Source organism: Mya arenaria, chromosome 7, assembly GCF_026914265.1.
Source record: "Mya arenaria isolate MELC-2E11 chromosome 7, ASM2691426v1".
In the NCBI taxonomy this organism is placed as follows: Eukaryota; Metazoa; Mollusca; class Bivalvia; order Myida; family Myidae; genus Mya; species Mya arenaria.
The window spans coordinates 64576110-64594069 of NC_069128.1; the positions used below are offsets into that span (position 1 = coordinate 64576110).

General features: G+C 35.2%; 1 protein-coding gene across 1 annotated transcript in view; it reads left to right on the plus strand.

Annotated features, from left to right (window-relative positions):
* The first annotated feature begins 1995 nt into the window (after positions 1 to 1995).
* The window catches only part of LOC128240641 (sacsin-like), a 39094-nt gene continuing 23129 nt past the window's right edge, over positions 1996 to 17960 (plus strand). The window contains exons 1-6 of the mRNA XM_052957354.1: positions 1996 to 2078; positions 5084 to 5125; positions 13295 to 13467; positions 13975 to 14091; positions 14702 to 14849; positions 15955 to 17493. Coding sequence (XP_052813314.1) covers positions 5122 to 5125; positions 13295 to 13467; positions 13975 to 14091; positions 14702 to 14849; positions 15955 to 17493 — 1981 coding nt within the window. The 5' untranslated portion in view covers positions 1996 to 2078; positions 5084 to 5121. The remainder of the gene's footprint in view (positions 2079 to 5083; positions 5126 to 13294; positions 13468 to 13974; positions 14092 to 14701; positions 14850 to 15954; positions 17494 to 17960) is intronic.

The window sequence follows — 17960 nt, forward strand, 5'->3', positions numbered from 1 at the left end:
TTGTTGAATAGTAACACTTATATAGGTTATTGAATATTAGAAACAAATTTTAGATGAAATTGAAAATATGCGCCTTAACATTTCGAAGGCATTCGATTGTCTATCGCACTATATACTTTTCCTTCTGAGCTTTATAATTATGTACGTTGACACAATGGTCATATATGAACATGCATGTAACATAAGTTAGGTAAGGCTTCTTTCTTCTGTTTGAATTAAAATCATACACAAAATCTGAGATTTATTTAAAGTATGAATAAAATCGTTATGTGGGAAAAGTAATTTCACAAATGTTTATATACATGACACCATATATTTCAGTTCTCCAAAACACGTGTTGAGATACATTAAAAATACGAATATTACTATCTAAAACACTGTTATTTTAAAATGTAGATAAATCTTTGCAATACTGCCTTAATTTGTATGTATATGTTTTTAAACTAGAAGTTAAACTCACTTTCCATGCAGTGTCTTTGACCAACAATAGTATGTTAAGAGTCACTTAAAGATGGTACAACTAAGTTTTTAAGCCTATTTCTACTGTTCACCAAAACCAAAATATATGGTACGTTAAGTAAATTTAACTTGAATACGACATGTACTATTCTGTTTTTATATGATCGCACATTTTGACATTTAAAATCAACCCATTGGTCAGGTATGATTGTTCGAAATTTAGCGCACCAATAAACGTGCTTGATTTGAAAGCCAATAAGAACACATCAGTCTCGTCTCTAATACGAATACATAAATCGAAAAAAAAACACATCCTGGAGACGATGTCGGTCAGTTCATATACTCATATATGTATGCAGACTGGACGAAACGTCCTGTTCTCAGAACACTTTCTTGTCAATGAACTGTCCGCGAGCCTTGCTCAACTAAGATATTCAATAATTACATTAGTTAAAGATGTTTTTAAAAGACACGCGTGCTATCCAATTTCTAAATTACAACAAGTTAAGATTAAAGAAAAAATAGTCAGAGCTTTGGGACCACTCTAGATGTTATTCATCGTAGGGCCCGCGGCAATTTGGGTTCAAAATAACTCGTTTGGCGAATATTTCACAAAACGGTGGGAATAAAACTCCCCCTTTGGCCTTAAAAATATGTTTCAGTCACACTTGGGGATGTGACAGGTCAAGCCATAATGCAGCCACTATAGGGAGCGGGCAGACCTTTATAAACTCACAACAATGGACGCGGTGTCATTTATGGCCAACCTTATCCCAAGCTGGCTCTTATTCCCTGATACCAGATGTTAGCTCTATATGTGGCCTACGTAGCAGCACCCGGTCTTTTAGGCGTCGCATTTCCCCCTTCTAGTAGAATTAACCCCCACCAACGTACACACACTGGCTAATGATAGCAAAATATGCGGTCCCCTTTAGTCATTTTGGTGAACCTGTCCCAAAGCGGGCCCTTATTGGCTAGTATCAGGTTTGAGCCGTAGATGTCCCCTATATGCTAGTATCCAGTGTTCGGGCGTCACATCGCGTTCTTATATAGTCGTGTTAACACCAATCCTAAATTCCACATACTGGCTTACAGGAAAAATGCAATTCTGAAATACGAATTGAATTGCCTGTCATAAAAGTATAACAAGTGAACAGGCGAGTAATCCTTTCCAAAGTAATTTGACCTGAATTAAAATCTAAATGATAAGGAAGGGCTCAGGCTCATTCGCCACGATCAAGCCGCCCAATCTTATTCAATAAGATTTCAATTCACGTCATATAACTATAACTTGGTATGTATGCACTTCAATGCAGTAGGAACCATATATATATTTATACATGTATATATTTAATAACGCTCAAATTTGGAACATTGATCGACGATTAACTTTGTCAATAGATGTAATTTAAATAATTATGTAGGTTGTAACCTGTGATTTTCAGAAAAAAATAATCTAGTTTCGATTTGCGCTAGGATATACATGGCCTTTTTCTGAAAATAGACACGTGATACGTGCATGTTGATCGATATTCACTTAAATGAAAGGCATGAGCACTACGCGTACAGTTTTCTTGTGACTGCTTGTTTTAATACGGATCCTTAAATTAACTTGTTTTGTGAGTATACTAGTTTTGATCAATAATATGTTGTACTTTTATCGTGTATTTTATTATGCTAGATATGAATTATATAGATATATCCATCAATGATTATAACAGTAGCTGAGTAGGCGTGAAACAGGAAATGAAAGGTTTATATACATGTATACACACATTTAAAGTTCATATTATTTCTCTTTGGCTGATATTTTAATTGGATCTTTATGGAATATTGTTACATTAAATGAGCATTATCAATTTATATAGTTATTTTTTTTATTTCGGACAAATTTCATGCGAATAGCACCTTGTTGCATAACATTTTTACATTCATAACCAGATATAGAGACGATAGAGACGATGGTGTCAAACTTTTATTACTTGTACTTGTATATAACTTCTGTATGCTTTTGTTTCAATTTAATGCAGTGGATGTTGACTTGGTAACTATACGGACCAATTTTCCTTTTCAAGCAGTTTTCTTTATGTTTACGCCCTTTGGTAATTGTTCATATTTTTTTTTATAAAATTTGAGGGACTGTTGTTTAGTGAAATGCATTTTTTTATGACAACATAATGTGAGATCAGTATGTACCATTTAATTGTAACCACGCCCCCAGGTCTGAGGAATAGCGGGGACAAACTGCTGGTTAAATCCCCGTCAAATACCCCCGCACCCCGGGGACATCCTAGGTAAGGCCCATTCCCCGCTATTTTCGGCGCGAAAATAAAACACTGCATTCACTCGGCATTGCGAGGCCACCTGAAAGGTAAAACACGGCCCATTTCCCCCGCTATCCCCGGTTTACCCACGGACCTGAAGGGAACGTGCTTACAATTGACATATATGACGTAATTTATCACATGGTATACACACTGTTGATACTCAGTTTACTCATTGATGAAACTGTTGTCTAAGTATAGCAGTTGATACTCACTTAAAATTGGTGTACCGCTAAATACAGCATTTTTCTGACTGCTTGTTTATTGACCGCTTAATTTGGGAGTAAAATAGTTTTCTGTTTTTCTTTTTAGCTCACCAGAGCACGAAGTGCTCAAAGTGCGCTAGTGTGATCGGTCTTTGTACGTCGTCCGTCCGTCAGTCAGTCCGTCCATCCGTCAACAATTGCTTAAAAAGCATCTCCTCTGAAACTACCTGGCCAAATTCAATGAAATCATAGGAAGCTTTCTTGGGTGTCCTTCTAATAAAATACACCAAGGGGTCACGATTGGTTAACAATAACAACAACAACAAAATGGCCGACTTCCTGTTTTGCTTTAAAAACATCTTCTCTGAAACTACCAGTCCAAATTCAAAGAAACTTTACTGGAAGCTTCCTTGGGTAACCCTCTACAAAAATACAAAAACAGGTCACGATTGATCAACAACATCAACAACAACAAAATTGCTGACTTATTGTTTTGCTTTAAAAAAAACCCATCTCTTGTGAAACTACAACTCCAAATTCAATGACACTTTACAGGAAGCTTACTTGGGTATCCCTCTACAAAAATACTACAAGGGGTCACGATTGATCATCATCAACAACAACAACCACAAAATGGCCTACTTCCTGTTTTGCTTTAAAAAACATCTCATCTGAAACTACCACTCCAAATTCAATGAAACTTTACTGGAAGCTTCCTTGGGTGACCCTCTAAAAATAAAACAAAGGGTCACTATTGATCAACAGCAACAACAAAATGGCTGACTTCTTGTTTTGCTTTATAAAAACATCTCCTCTAAAACTACCAGTCCAACTTCAATAGAACTTTACAGGAAGCTTCCTTGGGTAACCTTCTACAAAAATACAACAAGGGGTCGCGATTGATCAACAACAGCAACAATCTGGCCAACTTCCTCTTTTGCTTTAAAGCTGCACTCTCACAGATTGAACGTTTTGACAACTTTTTTATTTTTTTTGTCTTGTAACGAGCCAACTTTTGCGATAATCCATGGAAACCAGTGGTATAAGACAGCTGACAAAAAATAGATCGCAGATTTTGATATTTAGGGTAAAAAAAAAATGTTTTTCTTAAACCGTTAGTGCCATAAAACATTGATTTTCGAACGGAAATATGAAAACTGCTATGTGATCTTTTGTCAGCAATCTTTTATCATTGATTTGCAGATATTTATGCAAAAATTTGCACATTCGAAGACAAAAATAAAAAAAATTGTAAAAACGGTAAGTCTGTGAGAGAGCAGCTTTAAAAAACATCTCCTCTGAAACTACCAGGCCAAATTTACTAAAACTTTACAGGAAACTTCATTGCATGACCCTCTACAAAAATTAAACAAGGCATTGAGATTGATCAACAACAACAACAAAATGGCCGACTTACCGTTTTGCTCTAAAAAATTCTCTAAAGCTACCAGGCCAAATTCAATGAAACTTTACAGGTAGCTTCATTGCATGACCCTTTACAAATTTAAAACAAGGCATCGTCATCACTAAAGTTATGTTTTAATTGAAACATTTTTATTAATGCTTTATCACAGAGTTGTGGCCCTTTGCTTAGGTGGGCGTTTTAGGGTCATCATGGCCCTCTTGTTTATGTATGTTGGGTATGAATAACATTGTATGCATACATCAGTAATTATAACAGTATTCCAACTTCAATATTTAATCATTTATTCTAACCTCGAGTCTCGGCATAGTTGGCCTTCAACAGGTTGTATCCAATGTATAGAACATAACGTCAAGGACATTAAATGAGTATCGATTTGCTTTTAGGAAAGCAATACTATTTTATCATCGGCTAATTCTTTTATAGGGCTTAATAAAATAGACACAAAAGACACCGAACTTTTGTAAGCAACAAAAACCACACATGCACCAAAATGTTATTATCTATAAATGTTGGGGTAGCGGCCTCGAAGCGGTTAGTTAAACAGGATTTAAGTATTGATAATCAGTATTTTCCCAGATCACATATTGCCATACAATTAGTCGTAAATGAAATAGGTAAACCATTATTTAGGTTATTTAATGCCATTTTACTTGTTGACATTATTTCAGGTTCTACCGTCTGAGGCAGTGGTAAACGAGGCACCACAATGGGTAAGGCTTTACATAAACATACATACCATGTAGGAATACACTATCAAATGTCTTTGCTATATATATAAATCATGTGCTCGGAAAAGCAATCCGGGTATGTTAAAATTAAAAAGATCTATACTTCCAGGTTCAAAATTGTTTAAAGAGGAATGTTTTGTGGTTGATAAAATACTTCATAAACTGTTTCATGATTATCCCCCCGAATCCGTGTATAGTGCACAACTTCGGTATATTGATCTTAATCTTTATTGCCTTGTGCTGTCTATCAGATCTCCGATCTGAGTGTCCTGCTGTGAAGTTCTGAAGGTTTTAATATCGAAATGAACAAAACATATTGTCTATTATCATTGCAATGCTTTATTTTAAGAGTAAGATTATATATAATAGCTCATTGATTTGAATTAACCATGATGCTTCACAATTTGGATGTAGCAAATAGTGACCCTGCATTTAAAGTGGATTTAAATATATATGTTATACAACTTTTTAAAAACTTATCACTGTTATTTGTTTATTATTTATTTCAAATCGGTTAAATTAATAAATACATTAGATATGCATATTGTCTCGATGTATGAATGAAACAATGAGATTAAATCTACTTTAAAAGTGGCCCCAAGTCAATAAACAAATACACAGCAAATTGGACCCCTGTTGTCAAACCAGTGCAATTAAGAGATGTACAGCAGGGGGTTATCGTGATAAACGTTTGACACGATAATCCCCTGCTGTGCACAGAGGTTGTATTCTGTACACAGTTTGAGGGGGGGGGGGGGGGGTCACTGATAGAAGACTTAAACTAGGCCATTAAACCAGGCCTTTAACACTGTTTAGAGGCTTTCTGAGATTAACAATTATTAATTATACATACCTGGTGCTTTGTCTAAATAACTTAATGATGTCTCATATCATTGACCGATATTGAAACAGCTATATCTCTGTTATTGAATTGTCATCAAATGCGTACAAGGGCGTCTCGATTGCTTAAAAGTCTTTGTTTGCAATGCCCTCAAATGTTCGATCGACTAAAAGTCTTTATTTTCAATGTCCTCAAATGTTCGATCGCGTAAAAGTCGTTGTTTGCAATGTGTCACTTGTCACTATTCATAAAGAAATAGATACATATGAACTGAACAAAATTCCCATTTATTCCCGACAATTAAATGGATGGCTTTGCTATCCGACAACTTCTGTTATAGACTCATTGTTGTGATTTAAAGGTGGATACGAACGGAACAAGCAAATCATACATTGCTGGGATTTAGTAATTCTTTAAAGTAGCATGCATAATAGAAATAGGAACACAAAAAAATAAAGCAATTAAAAGTTGCGGTCATATAATTTTATATTAACTAAACACAGTGAATTATTTTTTACCGCCTGTGCCTTGCAAATTGAGAAAAAAATGTTGCCTTTGGGAAAAATACAAAATCAGGCCAAAATAGCTAATATCTAAAGGCAAATATACATGTTTTAACTTTTTATGCATACATTATGCTGTGAAAGAGTAACTATTGTCAAGATTTTGTTCATATTTCAATGAATTCATTGCTTTTTTAATTTATTAACGTAATGTACATTTATCAAATTGGGAAAAAATTATGACATTTTTGGAAAAATGGACAGTTTTTCGCAAATGAAACATCCTTTGGAAGGCAGTAAATTGCACCAAAAAAATCACTGAAACACGACGTGCAGTTGCATTTCAATTTCATACCGAATGCCATCGAACATAGCGAACATGCTTCCTTTAAATGAATGCATCGCATTGGCTAGCAATCAAAAACATACGATAAAATTATCCATACATCTCTTCACAGAACACAGAACATAGATTCAAGATTCAAAATATTTATTAAAGTAACTTGAACATGCTTCTCTTTACATGATATCATAAGTTAAACATACATATGATCATCGAAAATATTTTTAGAATAAAACGTGAAAAAAAATCAATAATATGACACATGGTTATATCACATATTACTACTAACACATTGATGAATATTAACTCGTACCTTTTAATTTCAATTGGAAAAAAATGAAATACGAATCTATATTTGAAAGCACAGCACTATTTTTGAATGACCAGTCGCCAGCTGTAAATTTAAAATCTCACAACTATTTGACCAATAATAGGTTTATATACATGTATAATAAATTAATTTAAGCAAATGGTTGCATAATACAATGGATAAACTGTGAAGAAATTAATCCAAGAAATATTCTAGACGTGTTGCATAAGTGCTCCGGCGAATGGTCCATTGAAGGGTTAAACCGGGTTTACACCAATGACAATAAAGCCCTTTAAATTGAGCTAGTTATGTCCAAATAAGGTTTAGTAATTTGATGACGACGACGATGACGATAACGATGATTAATGATGCGGATGATGAGGACGATGATGGTGATGCTGCTGCTGCTGCTGCTGCTGATGATGATAATGATAAGGATGAAGACGACGACGATGATGATGATGATGATGACGACGACGACGACTATGGTGATGATGATGATGATGATGATGATGATGATGATGATGATGAGGCATTGTCCTCGCAGTGACGAACTAATTGACAGATATATTTTTCATTTGACAAACTCATCCATTTTCACAGTTATTCAGTATAAGCTGTCGACTGATTAAGATGGAGTCTTATATACTAATGTCCAAATAAGCCCTTTTTTAAACTTTATTTGTTTACATGCATCAGCGCATTTCTTTTCCCACATTCACATATATGTTATTATCCTTTAGAACCATTATATACTTTCTGTGTTTTTGTTTTCCTATAGCAGTCAAAATTAGTAAACATGTATATCATTACAGCGCATTTATGACAGCTACTCGCTTCAATACACAAGCAAAACTAAGATGACGTTCAGAGTACCTGGCCGGCGTCTCAGAAAAAGAGGCCGACCTGTCTTTTGTTACTTTAATTCCTTGGCGTTGTGACATTCTTTGTAGTTTTTTTAGTTCATATGTAAAGAATAGCGATATCAATACCCCCCACCCCCCTTCAACGTATGGTCATCAAACTTGACTTGGAGGCAAGTCCTGAAACGTAGATGACCCCTATTGATTCAAGGGATCATCGGATCAAAGGTCAAGGTCACAGTGACCTTGAATGCTAAAAGTTTGTCCGAGAAATAGCTTGACAATGCCTGCACCTATGACCCTCAAATCTGACTTGGAGTCTGGGCATGACCAGTAGATAACCCTTATTGGTTTTAGGGTTCATTGACTCAAATATCAAGTTCACAATGACCTTGAACTCCAACTTGGCAATTCCTTGACCTATGGTCATCAAACTTGACATGAAGGTTGGGCCTGACCAGTAAAGAACCCTTGATTTTAGGGGTCATTGTGCCATATGTCAAGGTCACAATGACCTTAAAAATGAAAATGTTAACAGAGCTTCTCCCAGTGATATCACAACAATGCCAAGACCTATGATCATCAAACTTGACATGGTTGCTGGGCATGACCAGTAGATGACCGCTATTGATTTAAGGAGTCATCGGGTAAAAAGTCAAGACCACAGTGACATTGAATGCAAAAAGGTTGTTCGAGTGGTAATTCGTCAATGCCTGCAACCATGGCCCTCAAACTTGTTATTTGGGTTGGAGGTGACAAGTTGATGACCCGTATGGAATTTGAGGTCATAGAGTTAAAGGTCAAGATCATAACTCGTAAGCATCATTAAAATTTATGTCACGTTTACTTATTCCCTGCTATTAAGAGAGTATATTTCTTATCAGTCATCATCTGAACATGATTAAAACTGCCTCAAAGGCATCCAATGTCAATGACAAATCATGCAAACATGATGCACACGGGGGGGGGGATCAGTAGAATAAGTGTTTGCTGCTATTTGTTTTTATTGCTGGTACTTAAGTAGCATAAACTAGAGTAGGATAAGTTGCATTTGAACACATATCTGTTTGTAGGTATGATTCTATTTATTATTATCGTAGTCGAATCGAAGGTTTTGGGAGGTGCATATTGTTGTTGGTTGTCCGTAATTCCATCCATATCGTTCATAATGCAACCATATCGTTATACAGATTGGTCAGATGATGTTCAAACTTGGTCAGAAAGCCCCACTTCGTAAAATCTTCACCGCTTGTAAATGTGGGTCACGTGGGGTCGAAAAACTTGGTCACAAGGTCAAGATTAAACACTCTTTGGAATACACAAGATACATCATATTTGTTCCAATATTCTTGAAACTTTTATCAGAATGTTTTCATTGAGGCACTCTTTGATTTATTTGAAACAAGGTCATTTAAAAGTGGATCAAATGGAGTCAAAAATAGGTAACTACAAATCCTAGACTTTTTTTATCTGGAACTATATCATAGGAACCATATCTAGGTAGGGATTGGTTAGATTATGTTCAAACTTGGTCCGAATGTTCCCCTTGATAATAGATAAGCTCAACAACTAGATAGTTAGGCCAAATCCTAAAGAAAACTTGTGAACAAAGATAGGCAATATATCCGCTCGGACCTTTATGATTTTTTAACTGAAATCTTGCCTATTTTACGAACTACGTAACATTGGGCCAAAAACTTGGTCACTATGTGCAATCTAATAAAAGCCGTGGCAACAATATTGAGGCTATATTTTTGCAATATTCCTTACTCAGTCTTCATGTAACTTAATCAAGATGTTTGCCTTGATGTGTTTTTTATTAGTTTGAAACTGGGTTACGTGGTGTCAAAATAGGTTAATAGGTCAAATCTAAATGCTTCACTGTATAAAATATATTTTATTTTTTAAACAGTTGCTTACAAACTAATATCTTATATCCAATGTTCATAAGAGCCTATTTCTCTGGAACAGTAGTGCATGTTTCGGTTGGAATATTACACCAACACTTTATTTTCATGCCATCTACTTTGCCTTATATGGCGGGGGATATCAATTCAACGCGTTTGCTTGTTTGAACTGAAATGTTTGTGTACATGTATCAGTTGTAGCAATATAAGGCACTTTGTAATTTTCCTTTGAATTCAAGTAACTCCTTAATAAAAAACAAAGCATTTGTGCTTTTTCTCTATATTATATTATATTTCTTTGAATTTAAGTTACTCCTTATGAAATAAAAAAACAAATTTGTTTGTGCTTTTATTCTATATTACATTTTATTTCTGTTTATTACAAAGAAATTTTTCAATTGCAATTTGTATGGTAGGCAATTGCTAATTTTAAGAAAACCACCGTTGAGAATTTGGTATAGAATGTGAAAGCATTGATGAGGATAAATCAACCCGTTAGGTTTTCAAATTTTCTCTTCAACACTGCACTGTTGTTGGAGGAGAGAAATGCGATGAGTCAAGCCATAAAAAGCAGCCAATGGGCGCGGGCAAAACTTTAAGCCACGACAATTAACTATCAAGCGTTAGCTTAGATAAGATATGTTAATTTTCTCCTCAGTTTATTTCCGTTTATGTTACAAAAAAAAACTTCCATAATAGTAACATGAAACAAAAATTGCTTACTGATAAGGAAATTAAATACACATCCATGATATACATCTACATTTTATTATTTCTATTTTAGTACGAGGTTTGAAGCTTTCAAGTACCGAACACTTAAGTTATATCATATTACAAAACCAGGGATTGACTACAATTTAGCGTGTTTTATCAAGTGAACACCATTCTGGATTAATTTATAAACATGTAAAGGATACTTTCTATTATTTTGATGTTGTTAAAACTACAGTTGTGTTTCTTCTTACAGTTTAAATACAACTTATAGATGGGTTGAATCACATGTTTTAGGGATATCAACGAATATATATATAAATATAAATATAAGAAAAATACTTTATAATCTTCCCCAAAAGACAAGGCTTAGAGGTATGACATTTGTCAAGAGGTCCTTAACAAAGATTATTCAAATCGTTTCTCTGGGGTCAAATTTTGCCAAAGGAATGAATTCTACCTGGTAGACATACCCAGTAATCTTTTTTAATGGAAAAATACGAAATAACTGCTGAAACTTAAATAAATTGTAAACTATGTGGTACTTCAGTTAGTAAGTATCAATGTATTGTACATATCGATGCCAAGTTTATGTCATTTTTCGACAATTTTCTTTTTTTCCGCTGTTTTATCATCTGTGAGACAGCCCCTTTAACAACTCCGTCAAATACAGTTTGTGGAAGGGTGGTACCAAAGAGAAAGATTGCCGGTAGAGAGTCGGTCAGTCTTGTCCGGACGATAGCTAATGAAACGAGCGTCTGGTGTAAATAAATGTTGGTACACATATTTAACACAATGTATTACAGGTCAAGTTCCCCTATGGCTGCAATCCAGCTATATATTTGACCGCCATTTCAAATTTGAAAATTAGCAAGACTTGCGGTGTAAGGACAAGAACTTGAGAAAGGTTGGACAGATTAAAATGCATTTAAACATACGTTTAAAGCATGAAATAAAGGTCAATTTCAATTTTGATTAGCCCCTGTTTGAATTTGCGAAACTAGGTGTACGTACAAATAGGATTAATTATTTAAATAGTATTTGATTTACATCTTCAACACCATAACATTCAGGTTCAACTTAGAAACTTAGGAAACGGTGTCAAGCCAATAACTTATGTAATTGTATGTGTTTTACGCTGTTATGTCCCCCTTTCAACATATAATTTGCAAAATAGGTGTCCGGGCGATCACTTATGACAGGCTGGATGGAGGTTAATCAAACGTTCAATCTGTGAGAGTGCAGCTTTAAATTCCCGTTAACTTACCTGAGCACGGTATGCTCAAAGGTTAGCTTTTGCGGTAGGCTGATTGTCCGAAGTCCATCGTTAACAATTTCTACAAACGTAATATTCTATGCCGCTTGTAAAAAAATCACCAAACTCCACTAGAATGGCCCATGTGTGATAATTTTGTTATATATCCATTTAGAGCTCTGGTTGCCATGGCAACCAAAAGAGAAAACATTCTTTTCAAAATTACTATACCCTTAGCTTAGTGTTTTGCCAGAAGCATTTTCTCGATTGTTCTTATCATGACCCTGGAGTCTGATGGTCACTCTTTAACATTGACTTATATTTGGAAAATATACTCCAAAACGACAAAGCCTACATGCCAGATATGTTGGATGTAGCATTGGCTAATAGACCTCTGTCAAGACTATTTAAATCATGACCCTGGGGTCCAAATTTGCCCCGCGTCGGGAGTCATTTGTTTTACATTGACTTATATTGGAAGAATATCCTTCAAAACGACAAAGCCTACATGTCAGATATGTTGGATGTAGCAGTGGCTAATGGTTCTCTATCAAGACTATTTTTAACTCATGACATCTACATGGATTGTTTAGATTCTTTCTCTGTGGTCAAAATTGACCCCGCCCTGCGGGTCAATTGGTTTTCATTGACCATTGTAGGGACAATCTTTAAAAAGTGTTTTCCGAAAGGACATTGCCCAAAGGTCAGCTATTTTCTATGTACCATTGTTATGTAGTCCCCTAAAAAGTATGTTCAAATTGTGCTCGTCTGGTCATAATTGGCGCCGGCTAATATCGTTTACTTATATAGGACATTTTTTGTAAGCACTATCGTTTCTATTCTGACTGAGGCTCTGCAACCTGAATTCTGATTTTTTTAAATATCAAAAATGTAATTAATTTGACAAAATGTTTACCTGATCGTATATCAGATAATTTGTTACTGTTCCACAGTTTTTACCATCTTCGACTCTATAATAGCATTTTTACAACAGCATAACAATTTTACTTCCTTTGTCTGAGTCTTCAAAAAAGACTGAAGATGTTTGTATATATCGGTTCTAGATGTCACTGGTTTTACGTTTACTTATATAGGACTTTTATTATACAAACTTTTTTCGAAAAATCTTCAGATTGTATCTTTGTTTGAGATTTTTTGTTTTCGTGTTTTTTGTCAGTGTTGACCCTGTGTCAATAAACAGGGTTTATGTTTAAACGTTTGGCTACTGAGCTTGTTTCTGTAGTTTTTTTTCACATAAATATTGTGAAGAGGTCCTGTACATTTTATATAATGTTGGCACCCACTACCGTATTTAGTTGCCTTTTTTAAGCAACAGTGAATTCCCTAGCAATAACAGTGACAATATCGGATTTAAATAAAGCCTATTACCTGTAAATTCACGTGATGAATATTTTCAGCTTCAACAAGTGACGGGAGACAAAAGAGGAAGAGGAAATCAACCAATCAAGACATGGAGGTAGACGTGGTCAAAAAGAAGAAACCAATCATATCAAGCTTCAAACAGCCGACTGTTATTGAACAGCTGAAGTATATCCTAGCAGAATATCCAGATGGAGGACAAATATTGAAGGTTTAAAACGTTTCTTTATTTTCCGTTTACCATAATAAAAATCAATCCAACAAACGATATTCTACAATATTGTGCTACATTTATAGATGAGGATATGTTTTTCGTCATTTGATTTCGAAGTATGAAATAAGTATTCACTGTGTTCTTTGTAGAGTTTTGTGCTTTTGTTTCATGTTTATAGTTTGTATTTTTGTGTTCTATGTATTTGGCGTTTACCCCGTTCCTTTAAACGGGGTTTATGTTTAAACATTTGGCTACTGGGCTTGTTTCTGTTGTTTTTCATAAACATTTTGTGACAACATTTTGTCATCATCGCCGTAGGCGCCAGCGTTGTCATCACGCATGAATCTCAAAATTGGCCATAAACCCAGAACTGTTTCAAGACATTCAAATCAGCAAGACATACATTTTTTTTCTAAGACGATATGCACATTATTAGCATGGCTCATTACTCTGGCCAAAATAAGTATCTTATTCCTTCTTACAATATAAATGTTTGTCTTCAAGGAACTGATACAAAACGCCGAGGATGCAGGGGCAAGAACGATGGGCATACTTCTGGACGAGAGAAGACTTAACAGGACGGACGAAACAAGTCATGCACCATACAAGAATTTCTTTCAGGTATAATACGGTACATTTCGTACTTATTTTAGCAATTGGTGCGGCCACTGACAACCAATTTCATAGTTTTGTATGGAACCTTATACATGTACATGATAGATATATAATGTGAATGACAACAACGAAAGTGATAATTATAGGGATGACCATTATTTAAGCGAGACTCTTATTCAAAATCAATGCATTCACATGTATAACAAACATCTATTTTTACTAATAAACTTCTTACTTAATATATATTTATTGAAAATATCAACTACTAATAAGAAGATTTTAACTGTGTATTAAATAGCAGAATCCGCATATTTTTTAAATGATTGGTGAATGCTAACGATTTACTGTGGTCTACTATAGTCTCAAGAGGTTGAACTACCGTGTTTTATGATCTTTTCTTTCAAATTAAAACCAGTGTCCTTCATAAGAACCATTGTTTTCAACAATTATACATCCTTTTGGGATCATTTAAACAATATTATGAATTGTGGTACATCTTATTTGGGAGTAAAAGTGCATCTTTCATGTGTTAATTCATCTGACGATCATTTATATATATTTATAACAACAATGCGGATTCTATTATTGATACTGATGACAACTGCTATAACTGTAGGCTCCAGCCCTGTGCGTTCACAACGATGCCGAATTTACTGAACAAGACTGGAAAGGAATCATCATGATATATAACAGTGTAAAAAAGTTTGACATACTGAAAGTCGGACGTTTCGGACTCGGGTTCAAGTCAGTTTTTCATTTAACAGGTTTGTTCATGTTTTTGAAATATTCTGTTAGATACAATTTTCTTAAGCTTGAAAATGATGCAACTTTTTGTTGATATGATAAAAAATACAACGAAAACTACAGAGGCAAGCCCATTAGTATTGAAAGCGCTAAAAGCGTTGAAAGGCTGTAGGCGCAACAAGCCTGATTGTAAACAGTAACCGATAATTGACTGTCATTATCTCAGTAAAATGATGAAATTTTAAAACAATTAGGAATTTTTAATATAGTAACTGATAAACGTATACCTATTAGGAAAATGATTTGAAAATTGCTTTCATATCGATCAAATGTTTATTGCTAGTTTAAAATTAATAAAAATAAACCCGATATTGGCTGAGGACGTTTTGACTTTTTGTAGTAGGTAAATGCTAGTCAACATTTCCATTTTTTGTGCGTTATTATCTATAATTATTAATTACCTATTCGCCTCGGTCATCGCCAAGATTTATTCAAGCTTCTTCGGTTAGCTAGAAAATTCACATTGACGTTGCAATCTTTTTAACGTATTTAAATAAAGAAGTCTTTTAATGTGCACTACTTTAAACCGCAAAACAACATACGCCTCACTTTGATACAACAGCCCACTAATTCTTTTGACTGTCTCATCTCAAGAAGAAGGATTGATCGACGATGCCTGATTTCGATTTGCGGTACTTAAGCCTTATCTGCGGCTTTAGTCATAAAACATAAGCATACACTTATTAAAAGGCTAGGGCAATAAAGACACTGAACGAAAGACACAATTTAAACATCACAGAGTTGATAGAAACCAGTTGAATTGTTTTCGAAGAGACTACTTGAACAGTCCACTGATGTAGTTGAACGCCCGACGCAATTTGCCTTGTACCGTAGGTCTTTAACACCTTCGGCTTTTGTACCTTTTACTTAATTATAACAAATTAGATTATATATAAACACTTTGCCATGTTTTTCTTGACAGGCTACTTTTATATTTTAGCGTTTTGATAATATTAGCGTTTTGGTAACATAAATGGAAGCCTATAACACACACTCAATTTGTCTATTGTCGGAAGTTTTCATTGCATTATAAAGTAATAGCAAATGTAATATCTATATTTACAGATAACCCCTGCATAATCAGTGGGAAACGCATGCTGTTGATGGACCCGCTTCATCCGGCTGGCTGCGAACCGGCACCAATGGAAATAGGAGATCTAGGCGAAATGGAAGGGTTTGATACAAACGCTTTTATACAAGCACTTGATGGTAAATTTGGCTTCGATCGAGAAACACTGTCATCCGGATATTTCAGAGGAACGCTGTTCTGGTTTCCTCTCCGCGAAATTCCGAATACGCTATCAGACAACGTGTACACTGTGGAAAAAGTAATGAATTTATTCAGGGCGTTTCAACAGGATTCATCTAGCATCCTCCTTTTCTTGAAAAGTCTTTCGGAGGTGACATTGTTTACGGATAATCAGTCCCAGCCGCAAGAGAGAAAAGTTTATGCAAAGGTTAAAATAGCGGACTCTGGCGTAAAATGCTTGGCACAGAGAGCTGCATTTGCAGACAAAGTGAGCAGTATGACACCTGAAAGCGCCGACATTTCTTCAATTATGGAAGTTCCCATTGAATGTTTCTTTGACGGAAGTTCGAGTTCAAATACTACTTGGCTTGTTGTCAATTACGTTGTTAGTGAATCGGCTTCGGATGAGCTTAACCGACTTATGAACGATGAAAGCATTGGTCTAAGTCCATATGTTGGCGTTGCTGCTCCTATGACAACGACTTCTCAGTTCAATGGTCATATATTCTGTTTCCTGCCTCTTCCGAAAGAAGGCTCGAAACTAACAGGGTTACCATTCCATGTAAACGGGTTCTTCGCCCTTAGCTCCAATCGACACCACTTAAAATGGGAAACTGATGAAGATAAAAACCAACAGCAATACGATAAAAATGTCCATTGGAATCACCTTATGACATCTGAAGTACTGCCGCGAGCTTACCGATTAATGTACAACGCTGCAGTCAGTAGAAGTAATATTTCTGGAAATTCAGAGAAGGATGTAAAGAGGGTGTATGGCCTTGTACCAGATCTTGACAATGTTAATGAGAATTGGAAAAGTTTTGCGACAAAAAGCATGAAATGTATGCAATCCGAATGTGTTGTTTTTGCAAATGATGTTGGGCGATGGGATGTGTGTCAGAAATGCGTGTTTGGAACAACTGCCACGTTTGACACAGAAGAAATTAAAACGTCAGTGAGATCCTCTATGATACGAATGGGAAAGTCTTATGCTGAACTTGATGAAACTTCATTGAAAACTTTGCAGATGGTTTTTACCACGTCAGTTATTTGTGTCTCGCCGAATCTGATTACTTACTTTCTACAAGAATCGAACGCGTACCAATGCCTCGCTGATGAGATGAAAACAGACCTTTTAGTTTACATCTCAGCTGATAAACAGTTTGATCGACTGCAAGGACTGGAATTATTGCCCCTTGCAAATGGCACATGGGTTAGTTTTCGAAAAGAAGGGAATGCCATATACCTTGCAAGTGTGGACGAGATTGAGATTTTTCCTGATTTTAAAGACCGTTTCGTTATGGCAACTCGAACCTCGAAAAGCGGCAAAGCATTCAAGGCTATACTTGAAGAAGGTGAGTGGGAAGCTAACACATATTTTCTTTTTAAAGGCTTGCATAGATCAGTGATTTTTATGGACAAAAACGAAAGAGTTGATAGCATAGTTAAATATATATATAATATAAACATATTTATAAAACATATCAACACCTTTTAACTGCACTGTCACAGATGGACAATTTAGGAAACATTTTTATTTTATTTTTTGTCTTGGAATGAACCATTGTCTTCGTAAATATTTGGAAACTAGTCGTATTAGATTGATGACAAAATCTCAGATGAAAAGTTCTAATGTTAAAGTTTTGTGTCTAGAAGTCTTTCTTAAGTTTTAAGAAAAATGAGTTTTTTTCTGCATAACATTTCCGAAGGTAGATATGAAAAACAACTTCGAACTGATATTTCGTCACTTGTCTTATAAAACGGTCCTTTTGTGAGAGTTATGAAAAAGTCTCTAATGTTTCTCACTAAATGCATAGGTTAA